At 47.0% G+C, this 16,667-nt stretch overlaps 9 protein-coding genes across 9 annotated transcripts; 3 read left to right on the forward strand and 6 right to left on the reverse strand.

Moving 5' to 3' along the window:
• Positions 1–461: 461 nt before the first annotated feature.
• Positions 462–1,169, forward strand: N7483_003345 (uncharacterized protein; the record flags this gene model as incomplete). The annotated part of the gene is made up of 1 exon (XM_057086782.1): positions 462–1,169. One exon carries the CDS (start codon positions 462–464, stop codon positions 1,167–1,169), a length of 708 nt encoding a protein of 235 aa, XP_056946611.1.
• Positions 1,170–1,442: 273 nt separating this feature from the next.
• On the reverse strand, positions 1,443–2,394 carry N7483_003346 (uncharacterized protein; the record flags this gene model as incomplete). Its single annotated transcript, XM_057086783.1, has 2 exons — positions 1,443–2,063; positions 2,188–2,394. 2 exons carry the CDS (start codon positions 2,392–2,394, stop codon positions 1,443–1,445), a joined length of 828 nt encoding a protein of 275 aa, XP_056946612.1.
• A 1,198-nt stretch (positions 2,395–3,592) lies between these two features.
• On the reverse strand, positions 3,593–4,479 carry N7483_003347 (40S ribosomal eS12 domain-containing protein; the record flags this gene model as incomplete). The annotated part of the gene is made up of 2 exons (XM_057086784.1): positions 3,593–3,978; positions 4,179–4,479. The coding sequence occupies 2 exons, from the start codon at positions 4,477–4,479 to the stop codon at positions 3,593–3,595; spliced, it is 687 nt and encodes a 228-aa protein (XP_056946613.1).
• A 326-nt stretch (positions 4,480–4,805) lies between these two features.
• On the forward strand, positions 4,806–7,215 carry N7483_003348 (coiled-coil domain-containing protein MAD1; the record flags this gene model as incomplete). The annotated part of the gene is made up of 3 exons (XM_057086785.1): positions 4,806–4,995; positions 5,053–5,204; positions 5,266–7,215. The coding sequence occupies 3 exons, from the start codon at positions 4,806–4,808 to the stop codon at positions 7,213–7,215; spliced, it is 2,292 nt and encodes a 763-aa protein (XP_056946614.1).
• A 297-nt stretch (positions 7,216–7,512) lies between these two features.
• N7483_003349 (acetate uptake transporter family protein) lies at positions 7,513–8,419 on the reverse strand (the record flags this gene model as incomplete). Its single annotated transcript, XM_057086786.1, has 3 exons — positions 7,513–7,848; positions 7,914–8,088; positions 8,157–8,419. 3 exons carry the CDS (start codon positions 8,417–8,419, stop codon positions 7,513–7,515), a joined length of 774 nt encoding a protein of 257 aa, XP_056946615.1.
• A 286-nt stretch (positions 8,420–8,705) lies between these two features.
• N7483_003350 (uncharacterized protein) lies at positions 8,706–9,760 on the reverse strand (the record flags this gene model as incomplete). Its single annotated transcript, XM_057086787.1, has 2 exons — positions 8,706–9,354; positions 9,483–9,760. 2 exons carry the CDS (start codon positions 9,758–9,760, stop codon positions 8,706–8,708), a joined length of 927 nt encoding a protein of 308 aa, XP_056946616.1.
• A 113-nt stretch (positions 9,761–9,873) lies between these two features.
• N7483_003351 (agmatine deiminase family protein) lies at positions 9,874–11,132 on the reverse strand (the record flags this gene model as incomplete). Its single annotated transcript, XM_057086788.1, has 2 exons — positions 9,874–9,888; positions 9,954–11,132. 2 exons carry the CDS (start codon positions 11,130–11,132, stop codon positions 9,874–9,876), a joined length of 1,194 nt encoding a protein of 397 aa, XP_056946617.1.
• Positions 11,133–11,592: 460 nt separating this feature from the next.
• N7483_003352 (MFS transporter) lies at positions 11,593–13,064 on the reverse strand (the record flags this gene model as incomplete). The annotated part of the gene is made up of 4 exons (XM_057086789.1): positions 11,593–12,056; positions 12,119–12,221; positions 12,280–12,914; positions 13,034–13,064. 4 exons carry the CDS (start codon positions 13,062–13,064, stop codon positions 11,593–11,595), a joined length of 1,233 nt encoding a protein of 410 aa, XP_056946618.1.
• A 2,258-nt stretch (positions 13,065–15,322) lies between these two features.
• On the forward strand, positions 15,323–16,396 carry N7483_003353 (urate oxidase; the record flags this gene model as incomplete). Its single annotated transcript, XM_057086790.1, has 3 exons — positions 15,323–15,459; positions 15,564–16,210; positions 16,272–16,396. The coding sequence occupies 3 exons, from the start codon at positions 15,323–15,325 to the stop codon at positions 16,394–16,396; spliced, it is 909 nt and encodes a 302-aa protein (XP_056946619.1).
• Positions 16,397–16,667: the final 271 nt, after the last annotated feature.

The following is a 16,667-nucleotide window of genomic DNA, read 5'->3' on the forward strand; positions in this document are numbered from 1 at the left end:
ACTCACGTATCCACCATGAAATAAGGATGTGGAGACTCGGTCTATGCAACAACAAGCCTGAAATTCAAAATCGGTTGGTGCTGGGCATACCTTTCTCCACAGTCCCTTGTCTCGAATGTGCTCATCCGCCACCGATATCTCGATAGATGAATTGGTTGACGTGACCGTCAATGATCAAATACAAGACATGGCATCCATTTGCCTACAAGTTACAGCCCAGACCATCGTAACTGTGACATCACCTCGTGTGATATGTACGATAACCTCACTCATTGAGTCATGCTATGCAGTCTCGCGGCCATCGCAAAAACGTTATATAGCAGCTTACCATCTCTCATTCAAATCTAACAACATTCAAAACTTATTCCAGTTCATTCCATAAGATTCTGTGATTCAACAGAAGCAAGCATTTCAGCTACTACCATACTATCTACAACTGAATTCAAATCACTACAATCACCATGGATCTTCAAGGCACTCCCATCCCTCCTGGTCCCCGCAGCACCAAGGTGACCACCGACCCTCTTGCGTCTCAACAGCCTATCGAAGAGCCTTCAGGCCCAGTTGCCAATGACTCTTTAGCTGCCGAGTCAGTCCGTCACGGCGGTGCTTTCAGCCAGAACCGTCAAGCCCAACCACAAGATTTCTCATCCTCCCAACTCAAGAACCCTGGTTCTGCCTCCCAAACCCTCTCTTCTGCTCCAATCGGTGGTCTCCGTGGAGACCGCCACGCTCAGGAGAAGTACCCCGAAGCACTTGGAGGTCAAGGTGACTTCCCCGGTACCCATCTTCGCACCAGCGGCTATGCTGGTGGCTCTACAGCTGCTAAGCAGGAGCTAGGCATTAACGCTGGTACCCAGGCCACTCCTAGTGGTAGCAGTGCATACAATGCTGGCCAGGCTCCCTCTTATGTCGCAGATGTCACCGACGGTTACCAGGGTACCAAGCCCGATGGTCGAAACATCCGTGAAGGTGGTTTCGCCTCCAAGGGCGCCGATAATGTCGGCTTCGGTGCTGAGATTGGTTCTGATCAAGACCCTTCTCGTGAAGCTATCAATAAGTTCCAGCGTACTAATGCTGAGAGTGGCCTCGATGCTGGCGTTCCTCGTCAGAAGACGGTGAACACACAGACTCCTTTTGATGCACTGCAGCATAACCAGCGTGCCTAAACTGGATAACGAATTATTTTTTTTTCTTTAAAAGCTCGATGTCATTTTAGATGTTCCTCCGAATCGAACCATATGTCTTATTTTCCGCTTTAACTTACGGCTAGAGCAATGATGAATTACAGTATAAATCTTGAGCATCAAGTAAATCTGTGTCATGTGAATTATAATAGCCATCAACACAGAACTGATTCTTCTGGATATTCGATGAAACAAAGTAGTCCATTCAATCATAACCTTGGTCATCGGCATGAATTATCATGGTATGTACATTATTTAGACATAGGTTGCACCAATTTCAGTCTCTGAATCAGAACCGCCATCTGGACCATCATTCTGCACCAACACAGGATTCTCATCCTGGAGTCTCTCGAGTCGCCTAGGGGCTCTAGGGACGACAAGAACCTGAAATGGCTCTTTCACTAGCTCGGTAGAAGACGAATTCTCATTAAGCAGTCGATCAGTATCAGCTGCAACATGAGCTATTCTCCGCCGCCTCCATAGATAATTTGCAACCTCCACCAATCCAATCGCCAATATGGCGATCCACACCAAAGCCAATAGAATCATAACCGTCGTAAATATGCCTGGTAGCGGAAGCTGAGGAAGCGACATTGGTGCAAGCTTGAAGAAAGGAAACGAAATTCGATATGAAAAGAACGATAGGTCGTGACTGGTTGAGAGTCGTAACGAGGGTGAGGTCAAGGTTTGAGTATCTTCTTTAGATATTCCGCTTGTGCCTACTTTGTCCGATTCTTTGGCGTGTCCGAAGATTTCGCCGTATTTGCCTTTTGGACGGTGGTTCCAGTGCCGATGTAGTCGTTCTGATGCAGGCGATCGACCACCAGGAACTAGCACAACGCCCGGTGGTTTTCTCAGAAGAGTATCACGTTTAAACTGGTGTTCGGTTTCAAAACTTGAATCAATTTGTGTTGCTCTTGGATGATTTCCGGGCTATATATGACTTTTGGTCAGCACATCGATATAGAGGGAAAATTAACCTCGTGTAACTTGAACGCACCTTATCCGATCCCAGCAGGGTACCCACTGGGAAGGGATCCTGGTCTGTCTTGTCATGGTAATTCCCATGTTCCCGCGCTTCATATTCTTCGAGCCGAGTTGTTTCGGTCCATTTGGAGCTTCGGACAGGATGGGATGTCGCAGGTTTGATGATAAGCAGAACCAGCGCGAACAAAATGAGATATGGTGGTCGAAGCGAGAGCATCATGTTGGAATAATATAGAAGTTGGATTCGTATTATTCGCTGGAAAGAGAGACCTAGTAAACGAGCGTATATGCAAAATGCATTATAGTATGGTATGTGCACCTGTGGATCAAATATGCAAGAACATCGAAGAAGAACCAAAAGGTTGTGCCACCGAGGGGCCCCAGTTTCTTTTTAATACCGCACCATCATTCTAGGGTAGGGCAGAAGGGTTAAAATCCAGAAAACTACCCGCAAGGATAGTAAGACCTAGGTCATAGAAGATGCCGCGTACGACATAATGAGGGGAATCCCTCAATCTAGGGGGGATGACTGAATCTGGGTTAATGAACAGTACATTATTTCCGGGGCAAATAGACCTGTGGTTGGCTAAATTTTGATTTCATTAAGTATGGTGGTATGTGATTCCGGGCCCCTTGTTTGACTCTATTTGAAGATATTTGGAGCTCGATCAGATTGATCAATTTGGAATAATACACGCCACTTGATAGTTCGGGTCCGATGCAAGGCCGATTGTCTAGACTCGACGCTAGTATAGTACTAAAAACTTAGTAGTAAAAACTATAGTTGCGTTGATTTTTCTGCTCTGATGCACCAACACTTGCACTGTTTCTTCTGTGTTACTGTGGTTATCACTGGACTTCATGAGCGTGTAGAATGGGATGTTGCATTGCTTGTGTAACTTGTGGTGGGCTTCAGCGAGCCACAAAATTCTTCCTTTCTAGTATTCATGACAATTGAAACATTTGAAGGATTCAGCGCAGATAAATGCCAGACGAGAATCATTTCAGATTATCAAATATGGGATTCCGTGAGCTTGAGCTGTCATATAGGAATCATTGAAGGATCGAGGCAGGGCGACTACAACCACATGGGAGACCCATTCAAGGAGCCGCACTAAGGCCCACTTCAGGTTAAATACCGAATTACGAAAATCTTCAAGGATTGAGGAATTGGATATATAACTGGGGTGATTTCTCATTGAAATTCTTTTCCTGCCTTTTCATACACCGTGGAAGAAACGCCGAGCTGCAGTAGAGCAAAAGATTGAAAAAAATAAAAGAAACCCAAAGGCCGGACCCCCGAGGAAATGCACGGTCCTATCAGACAAGAACATAAACCTGTACAATAAGAGAACCCACCAGCAAGCGACATTAGTGGGAAGAAGCGACATAAAACAGAAACAAGTCAAGTAACACGCTTAGACGGTCACATTCTTGCTCTCCTTCTGTGCCAGCTTGGCGAGCTCTTCGAACACCTTGTCGAAGTCATCGCTGTCGGCATCAGCCTCGAGATCCTTCTTGCCCTTCTTGGCAGCCTTGGGGGTAACCATAACGACACTGGTAGGGCGCTTGGTGGCGGCAGAGGCACCGAGCTCGGCGCGGGAGGTAACGAAGATGTAGGGAATACCGTGGTCCTCGCACAGAACGGGAATGTGAGAAATGACATCCATGGGGGAGATATCGGCAGCAAGAATGACAACACCGTTGGGGATGTCAATGGTAGCGTTGGCGGCGGGAACGGCCGACTTGCGGAGGGCCTTGACAACCTCCTTGACACCGCGCTTGAGGGACTTGTTGACAGCAGCTATGAGGAAATATCATGTCAGAATATATCGATTGAGTTTTGGTGTGACAGAGAAGTAGATATAAGAGAACGAAACGGTGGATGGTCGGGAAAGGATAGTGCTTTGCATAACCGAGACATCGAATTATCCGGGATGGGAGGAATTGAGGAAATCGAGAATGTATGGGCGATTGAGAAATTCATATAAGATTGTAACTCACCCTTCTTCACGCTCTTGAGAACCTTCTTGGCCTGCTTGTCCTCGACCAATGGCTGGGCGAAAGGCACGAGAGCACCAATAGGACGGTCAATGGCCATCTCATCAACCTCAACCTCAACGACAGCAACGGCCTCGGGAGACTGCTCCAAAGAGCTGAGCTCCTTCTCTACCGCATCGACGAGAGCGGTCTTGTCCTTCTTTTCCTTCTTCTCCTTCTTGGGCTTCTGGATGCCGTCCTTGTCGGAGCGCTTCTCCTTCTTCTCAGCGCGGCGCTTCTCCTTCTCAACCTTGTCCTTGCCCATTGTGTCGGTTATAAGGGAGTGGAAAAGGGCGGGGGGGATTTCGTGGTAGTTGGGTGGGTGTGTGCTGGGAGGAAATGCAAATCGAAATAATTTCTTTAAAATTTTGGCGCTAAACCCCTTGCGGTAGCTCACTTCAGATGACTAAGCCCAAACAACTTTACCCGCTCCACCTCTTCCTTGAGACTATTGGAGACGCGAAAGGCATCAATGAATTGAATCACGCTGTGAGGTGCTGTCGTGCCTCTCTGTGGGCAATAAAAGGTAGGTTATCTTCCGTCCTTGTATCAACTTTCACACTTAACCCTCCCTCCCTCTCTAGATCAACCATGGACCTCAACCAGAGTGAGAACACGCGCCCGGCGTCGGATATTATTTCGGGGTTTGCGATGCCTTCGACTCCTGTCCGCCAGGGTTCTGTTCGCGGGACTCCTTCTCGTTCTACAAGTCTACGAAAGAGTATTTTACAAACACCACGTCGCTCTATCACAATTCCTGGACCTCAGCATCCGGATCATGGTAAGACACTCTCCGATCCGCAGCAGGAAACAAAGAAACGCTAAGATTGCGATCTAGACCCAATAAAGGATGAACTGGTCATACAAGTGGGCATTCTCCAGGCTCAGTTGAATGATTCCAAACATGCTAGAGAGCTTGAGACCCTCCAATTCGAAAAACAGCTACGAGAGCTACGATCAAAGGCTGATGCCGATTTTCGTAGGGCTCAGGTGAGCTACGCTGTCTCGGCCTCTATTCCTCTCTTTCAGTCCGCTAATATTATATCGCTAGGCCGCCGAATCCCAGAATAACCATTCCGCGCGCAAACTGGAAACCGTATCCAATGAACTTACGGAAACTCAAGAAAAAGCCATGGAGGACAAGGCCAGTTTGGAGCGGAAAGTCAGCAATCTTGAAGCCGAAAACCACACTCTGAAGTCCGACCTTTTAGAGGTCACAGCCGAGAAAGGCGAGCTAGAACGCAAGTTCCCATTCCAGATCAGAGAGTTGGAAGCAATGCGCGCTTCTTTGCAGAAAACAGTCGAGGCCCTGCAGAACGACCTTGAAGAAGCACGCGCCATTCAGATGACCACACGAGCAACATTGAATGAGCGAGATGCGAAGATTTTGGACCTTGAGGCTGAGAATGAGCGTCAAAGGATGACGACTTCCGATGCGGAAGAACTTGCGTTCTATCGGACGCAGATGAACGAACAAATCAAACGCGTCGCCGAGTTAGAATCTAAGGACCGTCAACGAGACGCGGAATTGCAACGTCTACGAGAAAGACGAGCCAACATCGACCTACTTGAGGAACAAAAGAGCATGCTTGAAAATCAGATTGCGCGAATGGAACACTTTGCAGCAGAGAATCATACGCTTCAGCGTCAGAAACAAGTGCTAGAAGACGAGCGTCAGTCCTGGGCTAGTCTTCTAGAGGAGAATGATCAATCTGCCGAATTTGAGTCTCCTGAGACAATTGTCAAGGCTCTGGTCGCAGAACGAATCGCCAAAGGTGCCTTTATTGATCGTATCGGTGTTGCCGAGAAGCAGTGCGTGGAAAAGGATGCGGCAATAAGCCTCCTGGAAAACGAAAAGGCGGAACTTGTTCAGCGATTGAAAACTTCCAGCGCAACAGAGGCCTCCTCAACAAATGCACCAGCAGTATCGGATACCTCAACAGACGCACCAGCAGCATCGGATACCCGATCCCGAGCTCGACTAGAGCGTCAGCGCACTTTGGCAGTGAAAGAGGTGGAATTTTTACGAGCTCAGCTGAAAACATATGACGAAGAAGAAGTCATAATGAACCCCGAGCATAGCAAATTTGATGAAAAGAAGGCCGCTCAGATCGTCCAATTGCAACAACTCGTGGACGAGTACCGCATTGAGCTCGATAAACTCCATGAGGAGCTTTCCAAGCGGGAAGCTTCGCCCCCGGAAGAACCTCGTGGCACAAAGCGTCCCCTGGAGCCAGAAAATGGTCAAGCAGAAAGCGAACGGTTATCAGTCCTTTCACGGAAGAACCGCACGTTGCAAGAAGCCTTGTTCAAATCAGAACAAGCAACGACTCTTGCTAAGAAGGAGCTAGAAGCTGCCAAGTCACAGCTTAAATCACTCAAAGCCAAGTCCCACACCCGCATTCTCGAATTACGAGAAAACCCGACGACGGACGCCGAAAAAATCAAGATGACAACTCTCCGAACCCTTCAGACGGAGAATCAAGAACTTCTTGCTCAATTGCGTGGTGAACATGTCGGAGTAAAGGTCGTGCCTGTCAGCACACTTGAAAGCCTCAAACTTGAGATTCAAGAAATGGAGCGTACTATCGCGGAGAAGGAAAAGCGCAACCGCCGTCTCCGGGAAATCTACTCAGCGAAGGCGACTGAGTTCAGAGAAGCTGTTGCCTCTTTGCTTGGATACAAGCTTGACATTCTTCCTAATGGACGTGTACGCGTCACGTCCATGTTCCACTTGTCTCCCGCATACCGACACGGGGACCCCAATGCCTCATCTGACTCCCGAGGCCCAGGTAGTATGGGCGATGGGGAAGAGAATTCTATCCTGTTTGATGGTGAAAACGGCTCAATGAAGCTGTCTGGTGGCAATAATAGTCTCTTCGCCATGGAGATAAAGCCACTACTAAAGTTCTGGGTCCAGGAAAGAAAGGATATTCCTTGCTTTCTTGCGGCAATGACTTTAGATTTCTACGATAAGACGACTCGAGCCACCCGAGTTTAATCCGAGCTTATTCCGTTGCCATCGTCATATCTGTCGCATCTTGCCATACCTGTATTGTATTTTTTGAGCCATTCTGTGCATCGATGCCTATTACTATTACTTATGATACGAAACGGAGAAGTCCAAGGTTGGGAACCCTCTCAAGCCTTGCCAATTTATTCGAACATGTTTCCTATTCACCCTACTGTAAACAGCGTTTTCTCAAAGCAACTTCGAGACCCTTCGAGTTGTCCATCGAATCTATATACATTTGCATCATGATGTTACTTAACTTGATGCGCAGCAGGTCACCTCGTACTAGACAATATTCAATCCACTGCGATCTCCGCGATTTCTCTGCTCTCTGTTCTTCTTCGACCATGGGAAATGGCCAACTGGGAGAACAAAAAAGCTGTTCTCATGGTTTGCCAACTCAGCCAAAGCGCTATACCAAGCCAAGAATGCCGTCAGTATGGCAAAAAAGCCACCAGCTTTGGCTAGATACTTATTTGGTGCTCCGTCAGGGTGTGGGTAGAAATAAGAAAGAGCGATGAGAAGAGCTGCAATATCAACGGTCAAGGTGAGAGCAAAAATCGTGATCGGAGCTTTCATCGCAGAGCACAGGGCAATCAAAAATGTGAATATGAACCAACCCTGCGCAATTAGTCTCCATCGCGATTCATTTTAGCTTTGAGTTCAATGGTTTGAAGATCACTCACGATGAGGTATAGAGCAAGGGCATGATCAAACATGGTATGGGAACCATTATCAGCTTTAACCAGCGAACTCTCAATATGGAATGCACCCGGAATCAATATCACTGCAAATGAGATCCAAAATCCACCATAGGATCCGGATATAGTTGCACCGAAGGTATTCCCATGGGCCATTTCCCTGCACAAGCCTTATTAGCCAACTTTCGATTGTAGAACGAAGTCATGGAAGATATCGCCATCTCATACCACATCCCAGCCAGGAGCTGGATCAGTCCTCCGTATGCCAAAGCGGGACCAATGATAATATTCGGCCTGGGGATACCTCTGCAATTCATCTGGATACAACCTAGAAGAAAGACTGTAAAGGCAAAGGCACAAAGACCTAGTGGGCCAGGATTCGCTTTTTTGCGTCCTTGGTGGGCTTGGAAGTCCGAGTAATGCCCTTCATCACTATCTGCCGGATATGGTAGGGCTATATCTATGGGCTGAGATTGCCCTGATGAAGCCATTGTCTCCTTTCGTATCCTTTAGAGATCCGAGATTGAAATGTTCAAGTTGTTTTGGAGAGCATTCCGAGTAATAGTCAACCTTTCAAAACCTGCGTCTGGGGACATGCGGGCAGCAGCCTGAGTGTGGCACAAAGGCTGAATGGATAAAAACTTTCCAAATGGTACATAATATATGCCACAAACTATTGGGAGGATTGTTCTCAACTTGAACACAGCTTAGTGTGCAGGTTCTACAACAAGAAAACGGTACGACAAGTGGTGAGGTAGTAGTGTTTGATCGAACTTATCAGACGAATTTCATTCCATCCCATTGGAACATATCAAACACTTCCGTCATAACCCAATACCCCTTGGTTCCCTCATACTTAGTATCTGTCGTATTTACGGCCTGTCCGTCCATCTGTCGCCAGACAGCAACCTCCGCATCTCGGTTGCAATCCCAGTCCCCTTCTCGTATAAAGTCTCCTCGGAGTTTCGCCTGCTCTTGAAATGGCGTAAATCCACGCATCGACGGCAAAAAGAATAGACCATTCAAACTCTTTTCCGCATTGAAGAGTAGCTGATGTCGCTGTGAAATTGCGTGATACAACTCATCAGTGCGCGGCAATAAGTTCTCTTCAAGGAACTTGAGCACACTAGTGTCATCGTACCTGGTGAGCCAAGCAGCCATTTCCATGGTTGGATCATTTATGTCTGTTTTAACAACAAGATGGATGGACTTGCAGAAGTGGAAATGATTCTGTAGAAGGGTGATTACGGATTCAAAAATTTGTAGGTCCCGGCGAGCTGCAGCAGCGAGATCTATCGTTTCGCCAACTGGCGTAGCCGCGCCATCTTTATGAGAATAATCATCTCGACGAGCCAAGGGAACCTTTCGTGTTACTACAGAACAGGCAGAGTATAGATGTGGGAGATAAACATAGACGATCGCCCAACTGAGGCAAAATTGGTCATTTTTCGTGATTTCAGGGATGTTATCCCAGTATCTATCTCAGAATCTGTTATGAGCTTCCATGTTCCAAGTTGCAGTCTATTGTCGATAAAGCTTGACTCTTGAGCATACCTCTTCTTCAAAAATCCTGCCTTATGAATAGACTTCGAAAGCCAGCCATCCTTCTCGCTTTGAGAATTTAATAATGGGTGTAGTGCAATATTAATGAAACCGTTGAAGAGAGGAATATCCTTCTTAGGTGATTTCTTGTCTGTGAAAAGTTGCCATGAAGAACTTGAACTTGTATCAGGCCTGGATGGACTAATGTCAAGTTGAAGAATGCCAGCTGGTGTCTTGTAGAGATATTTTGTCCGGCGACTCCGGTATCTTATAACTGTATCATAACCCATTGGTAGAGAGAAGTTAGGCTGGTTCAAGTGCAAGTTTCGAGGAATGTGAAAAGGGGGCAAATAATCTGTGAGGAGAGAGACTTGATTTGTTAAAAGAAACTTTGAAAACGAGCTTATTGACTGTCAAACTGTAAGATCTTGGGTATAATCTTGAAATATCACAACACCTGTTGTGTCGTGCAGTGTAGCACACCCCGGTCCTCGGCAAAGCATTCACAGCCACTTGTTTCACCTCACGTTCGGGGACAAGTTTCTGCAAAGTCTCAAGAGCCTTCTGGTCCGCCACCGGATCGCCAAAAGCAGGGATAATCAACCCTTCATTCACGAAGTAGAAGTTCACATACGAGGCTGACGGTTCTGCCTCTTCTCCTGGTACATCTCCCTTCATAAGATCTGGATCCGGCTCTTCAATATCGTACACCTGCAGTTTCCGTCCTCGCGCATCAGTAGCAGAATCCAGGACTTCGCGGATCTCCCGATAGATATCCCAGTAGATAGCCCCACTCTTCGCATGCGGTTTACAGACCACCACCACACCAGGACGAATGAATCGCGCCTCCGCATCAATATGACAATCCGTAATATCCAGTCCTTCACGACCAGGGACCCAGATGAACTTCGTAACTCCCAGTAACCGTGATAACTCAGCTTCCACTTCTTCGCGTGAGAGTCCCTCGTTGCGCGAAGGAACCAGCACGCTACTTTCAGCCGCCATGAAGGTTCCCTCTCCATCCATCTCAATCCCACCACCCTCCAGGCGTACAGAAGATTGGATTCGAATCACAGGGGAAGTAGAGTCATCTGCATTCTCGAGTTGCAAAGTTCGGCGCGCAAAGAGCGTATTCTCTTCTCGGCGTGTAGCATCCATAATTGGCCAGTCGGCTGGATCAGTGTTTGCCTCTTCTGCTAGTGCGGCTTCTTTATCGGTTGAACTGTTGTAGAGAAGCTCTCCAGTTTTGTTCCCCCATTCGCAGAATTGGAAGTCAACTGCATAGCGCTGGTCTGTATTCTCGGCATCGCGGACGTAAACAGGGCCGGTGTCGCGGACCCAGCAGTGATTTGTTGCCACAGAAATCAATTGTACGTTGAGTTCTTGATTATGGGGCTCTTTCTCCATTGATAATCGTTTGGATACCAGATTCTGAGCTTGAGGGATATCTTCTGGTCGGACGTGTAGGCGGACTTTCTCAAAATTTGCAATTGTGCATGCTAGATCTACGATCTCGGTGCATGTTTTGGTGTAAAGGGCTGGAAATGTGGAGCAACGAGAGGGGAATCCCAGTATTGTGGCACGATGGGGACTTGTTTCAGAGGGGCAGGTATATCGTTTTGTTGGATCTGTTTCGGTGTGAAGAGGTTGAAGAGTCGCCATGGCGGTGGATTTGGAGGTGGAAGTGCAGTGATGTCTGCTTGATAGCTTGGTTTGCTTGAGATATTTGAATCGAGGTATCAAACACTTCTATATTCCAAAGTTAGTCAAATCTGTTGCTACGTTGTGGCACGTAGTCGAAAAGCATAAAGACCCACCGTATCTAACAAAGCGGTGGGTATGTGAGAAAGATATCGGCGAAAATTTGATTGAACGGGAAGAAGTATTGACATTGCGAAAATATCAACAGCAGAATATGAACTTATTTATGTTCCAAGGTTCATCTCATGATAAGAAGAGGCTCTTAAAACCCCGTGACGTCGTCAACATTCGATACACCCGATTGCCCCAAAGAGGAAAGATGACCCGATGATCCAAACTCAATTGAGTTGCCTATTTCATGCATCCAACAGAGAGAGAGAGAAGAATGCTTCACACTGACTCGAATGGGTATAAACCACGTCTAACACCTGAATAGTGGCTCTCGATCTTCATCGTCCTCTTCATGTTCATCTGAACTAAGCCACAACATAGGCACCGCCGTTAACGCAGCCAACATCCCCAATGACCCTGACATGGCGCCCCACCCAAACCGGTACTCCACAAATCCACCCCAGAGTGGCCCGAAGAACACCCCCGCAAACTGGCACATGCTCTGTAACCCAAATCCTTGTGCGACTGCTCCGGTTGGGCCAAGGCAGCCTGGATTTTCGGCTTCCATCGCACTCAAGGCCCGTTGTGTCTCGACAAACATTGCTGGCGTGCAGGCGTGAATGAACACACCGATCAAGAACAAAAGGATGATTAGAAGAGCCATATATGGCAAGTCATCTTGCTCGGCGAAGCGAAGGCATATAAGTGCTGGACATAGCAGACAGAAGCAGCCACAGGCGATAAGTCGGGCGCCACAGCGGTCTGTGATGAAGCCTGCATGGTATTATTAGTGGTACTCTGAGCATTCAACGCAATAGGGGCATATGATAACTAACCAAAAAGTGGCTCGAGAAAGGCCGGGATCGCCATCGGAAGGAATATCAGACCCATTCCAATCTCTGACCAGCCGTATCGAGTCTCAACGAATATCGGAAGTGTCTGATAAGCATGTTCAGTACAGCAACATATAAATGCAAGGACTTCTCCTACTACTAACAGCGTCAAATGCAGAAACCAGAATTCCTTGTACCAAAAGTGCCCATGACGAAAGCAGTACTCGGCGCTGCTGAAGAATTCGAAACAGTGCGAACTTAGTATCTTGACTCGGAGTCTGTCTATTTTCCTGGTTCTGCTCGGTTGATGCAGACTCGGCACCAGGACGGGGGACATTTCCATTCGGTTCCGAGTCCTGCTCCGTTACGGATTCCTGCTCCCATTGTGTAGCAGCTCTTTTCTCAATCATAGCCACGCGCATCGCACAATCGACCGCAATAATCGAGTATGCAACATAAAATACAGCATTATACCCACCTGCATGGAAAACAATACCTCCCAAGAATGGTCCTAGCAGAAAGCCGAGTGCTATCGCTGACCCTAAGTATCCGATCGTCTGGCCGAGATGCTCCATTGGTACAGAATCGTTCAAGAGGGCGAATGATACAACGACGACTAATGCAGCTGCACAGCCTTGCAAGAGCCGACCGACGATGAAAATTGCTAAGGAGTGAGATGTGTGTTGGATTACCATACATCCGGCTAGAATGACGAGGGCGCTTAGGAATGGGAATTTCCTGGTATGAACTCTGTCGACAAGGTATCCAAAGACTGGGCAGAGAGCTAGTGCGGTACCGGCTTCACACATGAGTAGAACGCTTACCCAGTATTCGCCTATTATATCGTGAGTACTGGTTTGAAGCTTGCTGTGATTCTGTGTCTGAGATTGTCTGAGGTATCTGACTGAATATACTTACGCTCGCTATATGACACACCAGCTCGTGTCATAAGTGCTGTTGGCAGGACTGGGACTATCTAAGAATGGTCAATTGCTGTTAACCAAGTTGCAGATTGAAGGACACCTGATTTGAACTTACCATTGCATATAATAGGAAGTCCTTATCTCCCACTTTCTGAGTTAAAATTCTTCTTGCAACATTATTCAAAGTTTGAATGAAGCTCACCGTGAATGTGGACATCCATATTGTCGCAATAATAAATGGCGCCGAAGATCGGACATGCAACAGCCATGGGACTCGGGGCTGTCTACTTCGTGTAGCCATGGAGATGAAGATCAACCGCATGGCTTCGAATAATTCAATTTCCTATTGAAACTCTTTGTCGCGATATTTTGATTTCACTCTATGCGACTCTATGATCCGTTTGAGAGGTATTTCTCAAGAAAATAGTAAGCACTGAAAAATTACAGATCCTAGGACCCCAATGCTCCATTTGAGCCAATTTAAAGCAGGAGTGTAGTCATTGGGATTCCAGATGTCTTCCATTCCTGTATTTGAGCCCCTGTGACATGGCCTCGTCATCATCAGTTTGTAACTGACTCATGTGCTTAATGCCTCGTTGAATCAAGGTAGCATGAAAAAAGCCACAGATCGCAAAGCTACTCTCCGATTTGAGAGTTGCAATTCGAACTGAGCATTGGCCCTCTGACGCTTTTGTCCACTTGAGGGGCCTGGGATCGGTGTGTCTAAAAGCGTGTGAGCATGATCTCCGGCATGGAAATTCATTGATCTCTAAGTCCGAGGTTTTTATTAAGGCTATATCACTGTCATGTTCCAGCCGTCTTATCCAAATGGATAATATGAAGTAATATACTTCCAAGGTTGGTTGTAAGTCAATCTTGTCGGCCTACTATTCATGGACACGACATTTGAACATGATCTTGCACCTTTATTCAAGGCAGAGATCAATGTCAAATCTTAGGTTTTCCCTCAGGAAATCTGATGAACCAAAAGAATTCCAAGCATTCAAGTTCATTCACATGTTTGATCTCAAGCGCGGATTACTTCAATGTGAAGAGGTGCATTCTTCACCGCACTTTGGATCGTCTCCACTAGGTAGATCGTCAACGCCATGATACTCAGCATATGCCGTGACACTTGCTATGTATAGATGGATACATCCATGATATCTCCGAGTCTGGGGGCTTTCGATGTTTCAGTACGTCACACCTGCTAGTGGGCACTGACATAGATCTTCATCTATACTAAAGGGAGCAGAGCACTGACACCGGTGACCTGCCGGTGGCCGGGGTCATAGTCCACATGTGCATGCTTGTACCACTACTAGTAAATGCTCCTATAGAACTCATAGTATTTACTAGATCATTGGGCTGACAGTTAAGATTTCAATTTTAACTGTTCAACTTTCATTTTGGGATAATAACTTGAAATCCCAACTACTAGTAGACATATTTCTATAGAGTCTTTAATTTTATGACAATAGTACTCACTGGCAAGTGCCGCAATCTTTGGACTTTGGCAAAATACTCAATTAATCTGACATCAAGAAAACGTTTGTCTCCATACAATGATTTCCTTCAATTTACACCACCATATGAATCCCTTGGAGAACAAGCTGATCGCATACCCCGACCGGTGGAGATGGCCGGTGGAGGCACGGGGTTTGCAAGGGATTTGCATAGAGACACAATATTAAATATTCGGTCATCGGATTTTCGGGATTCGGGAAAGGAAGAATCAGTCTAAGACCCAGGTGAGACTAGTTGATACGTAAAAAATATATCCAATGAAATTCCAATGTTGTGCACTGTTCGGATAATAAGCTCTTGCGGCTCGAGGCCGAAAATCTGGGGGAGAAAGAGTGGGATGTTCACCAATGATAACACAAACAAAGGAAGAAATCTCCAGTTAGATCAGAATTTATCCCCGCTTGAAACCCAGCTTTTCTAAAATCAATCCATTTACTACGAATTCAAAACCAACCAAAAAAAAATCCAGACTTCGAATCCCGTTTCAACCTTTTGCATAGGCCGATAAGATCTATCGGAAGTGGGGATCGGCGGCCACTCGCGGGCATCGGAGGTGCCCGATACTGCTCGCTGATGAGCGCATCAGCCCATTTTTTTTCACTCGAATAAATAAGAATCACTTTCCTGTCGAAGTGGGACTGTTAAATCTTTCAATCTGGATTCCTCAAGGTCATCCTTTTGCGCCCTTTCATCACCAGCATAGCTGTTTATCGCTCTTATCCCCTTATCTCCCTTTCGCAACCATCTCCAATTCATCATGAGCACTCTCGCTGCTGCCCGCTATGGCAAGGACAATGTCCGCGTTTACAAGGTCCACCGTGACGAGAAGGCCGGTACCCAGACCGTCGTTGAGATGACCGTCTGCGTCCTGCTGGAGGGTGACATTCAGACTTCGTGAGTTAACCAAAGCACCCTTATCAGTGGCGAGTAGAGTAGCGCGCAGCTTGAGAGAAAAGGTGTCAATGAGCTAAATAAGCTAACATTCCACTTCCTAATAGCTACACTCGCGCCGATAACAGCGTTGTAGTCGCCACCGACTCTATTAAGAACACCATCTACATCACCGCTAAGCAGCAGTCCGTGACCACCCCCGAGGTCTTCGGTTCCATCCTCGGTACCCACTTCGTTGAGAAGTACAGCCATATCCACGCCGCACATGTCAACATCATCACTCACCGCTGGGTTCGCATGAACATTAATGGCAAGCCACACCCTCACTCCTTCATCAAGGACAGCCCCGAGACCCGCAACGTGCAGGTTGATGTTGTCGAGGGCAAGGGCATTGATATCAACTCCTCCATTAACGGCCTGACCGTGCTCAAGAGCACTGGCTCACAGTTCCACGGTTTCCTTCGTGACGAGTTCACCACCCTGAAGGAGACCTGGGACCGTATTCTCAGCACTGATGTTACTGCTAACTGGCAGTGGCGCCGCTTCAATAGCGTGGCTGAGGTCAAGAGTCACACTGCCAAGTTCGATGCTGCTTGGGAGGCTGCTCGCAATATCACCCTGAAGACTTTTGCCGAGGACAACAGTGCTAGTGTTCAGGCTACTATGTACAAGATGGGCGAGCTGATTTTGGATGCCGCACCATTGGTTGAGACTGTGGAGTATGCGCTCCCCAACAACCACTACTTTGAGATTGGTATGTCGATTCTCGCTTTCTTGCTCCCTGCTAGATTTCATTATTCTAATATATTATACAGACCTCAGCTGGCACAAGGGCACCAAGAACACCGGCAAGGATGCCGAGGTGTACGCTCCCCAGTCGAACCCCAACGGTCTTATCAAGTGCACTGTGGGTCGCGCTGCTCAGAAGGCCAAGCTGTAAATGCTATATGGATAAGCCGGACTCTGGAGTTCCCTGCATTTCCTGTTCTTTTCTTCCTGTACATAAATGTCTCTATATACCTTGGGGATCTGAAGATCCCCAAATTTCAGTTTACCAACACATCATTTGTTGTCTTCAAGATATTTTGCTATATGAGTGATATAAGTACATGCCAAGTAGGGAAAATGCTCTGAAAATCAGGAGTATTTGAACATGGTCAATGAAGAGGAGAAAAAAGAAAGATAAATCCCAAGATGGACTCCACACCCAT

The sequence above is a fragment of the Penicillium malachiteum genome (assembly GCF_028827825.1).
Source record: "Penicillium malachiteum strain IBT 17515 chromosome Unknown utg000002l:1.0-8849297.0:1.0-8852440.0, whole genome shotgun sequence".
Classification (NCBI taxonomy): Eukaryota; Fungi; Ascomycota; class Eurotiomycetes; order Eurotiales; family Aspergillaceae; genus Penicillium; species Penicillium malachiteum.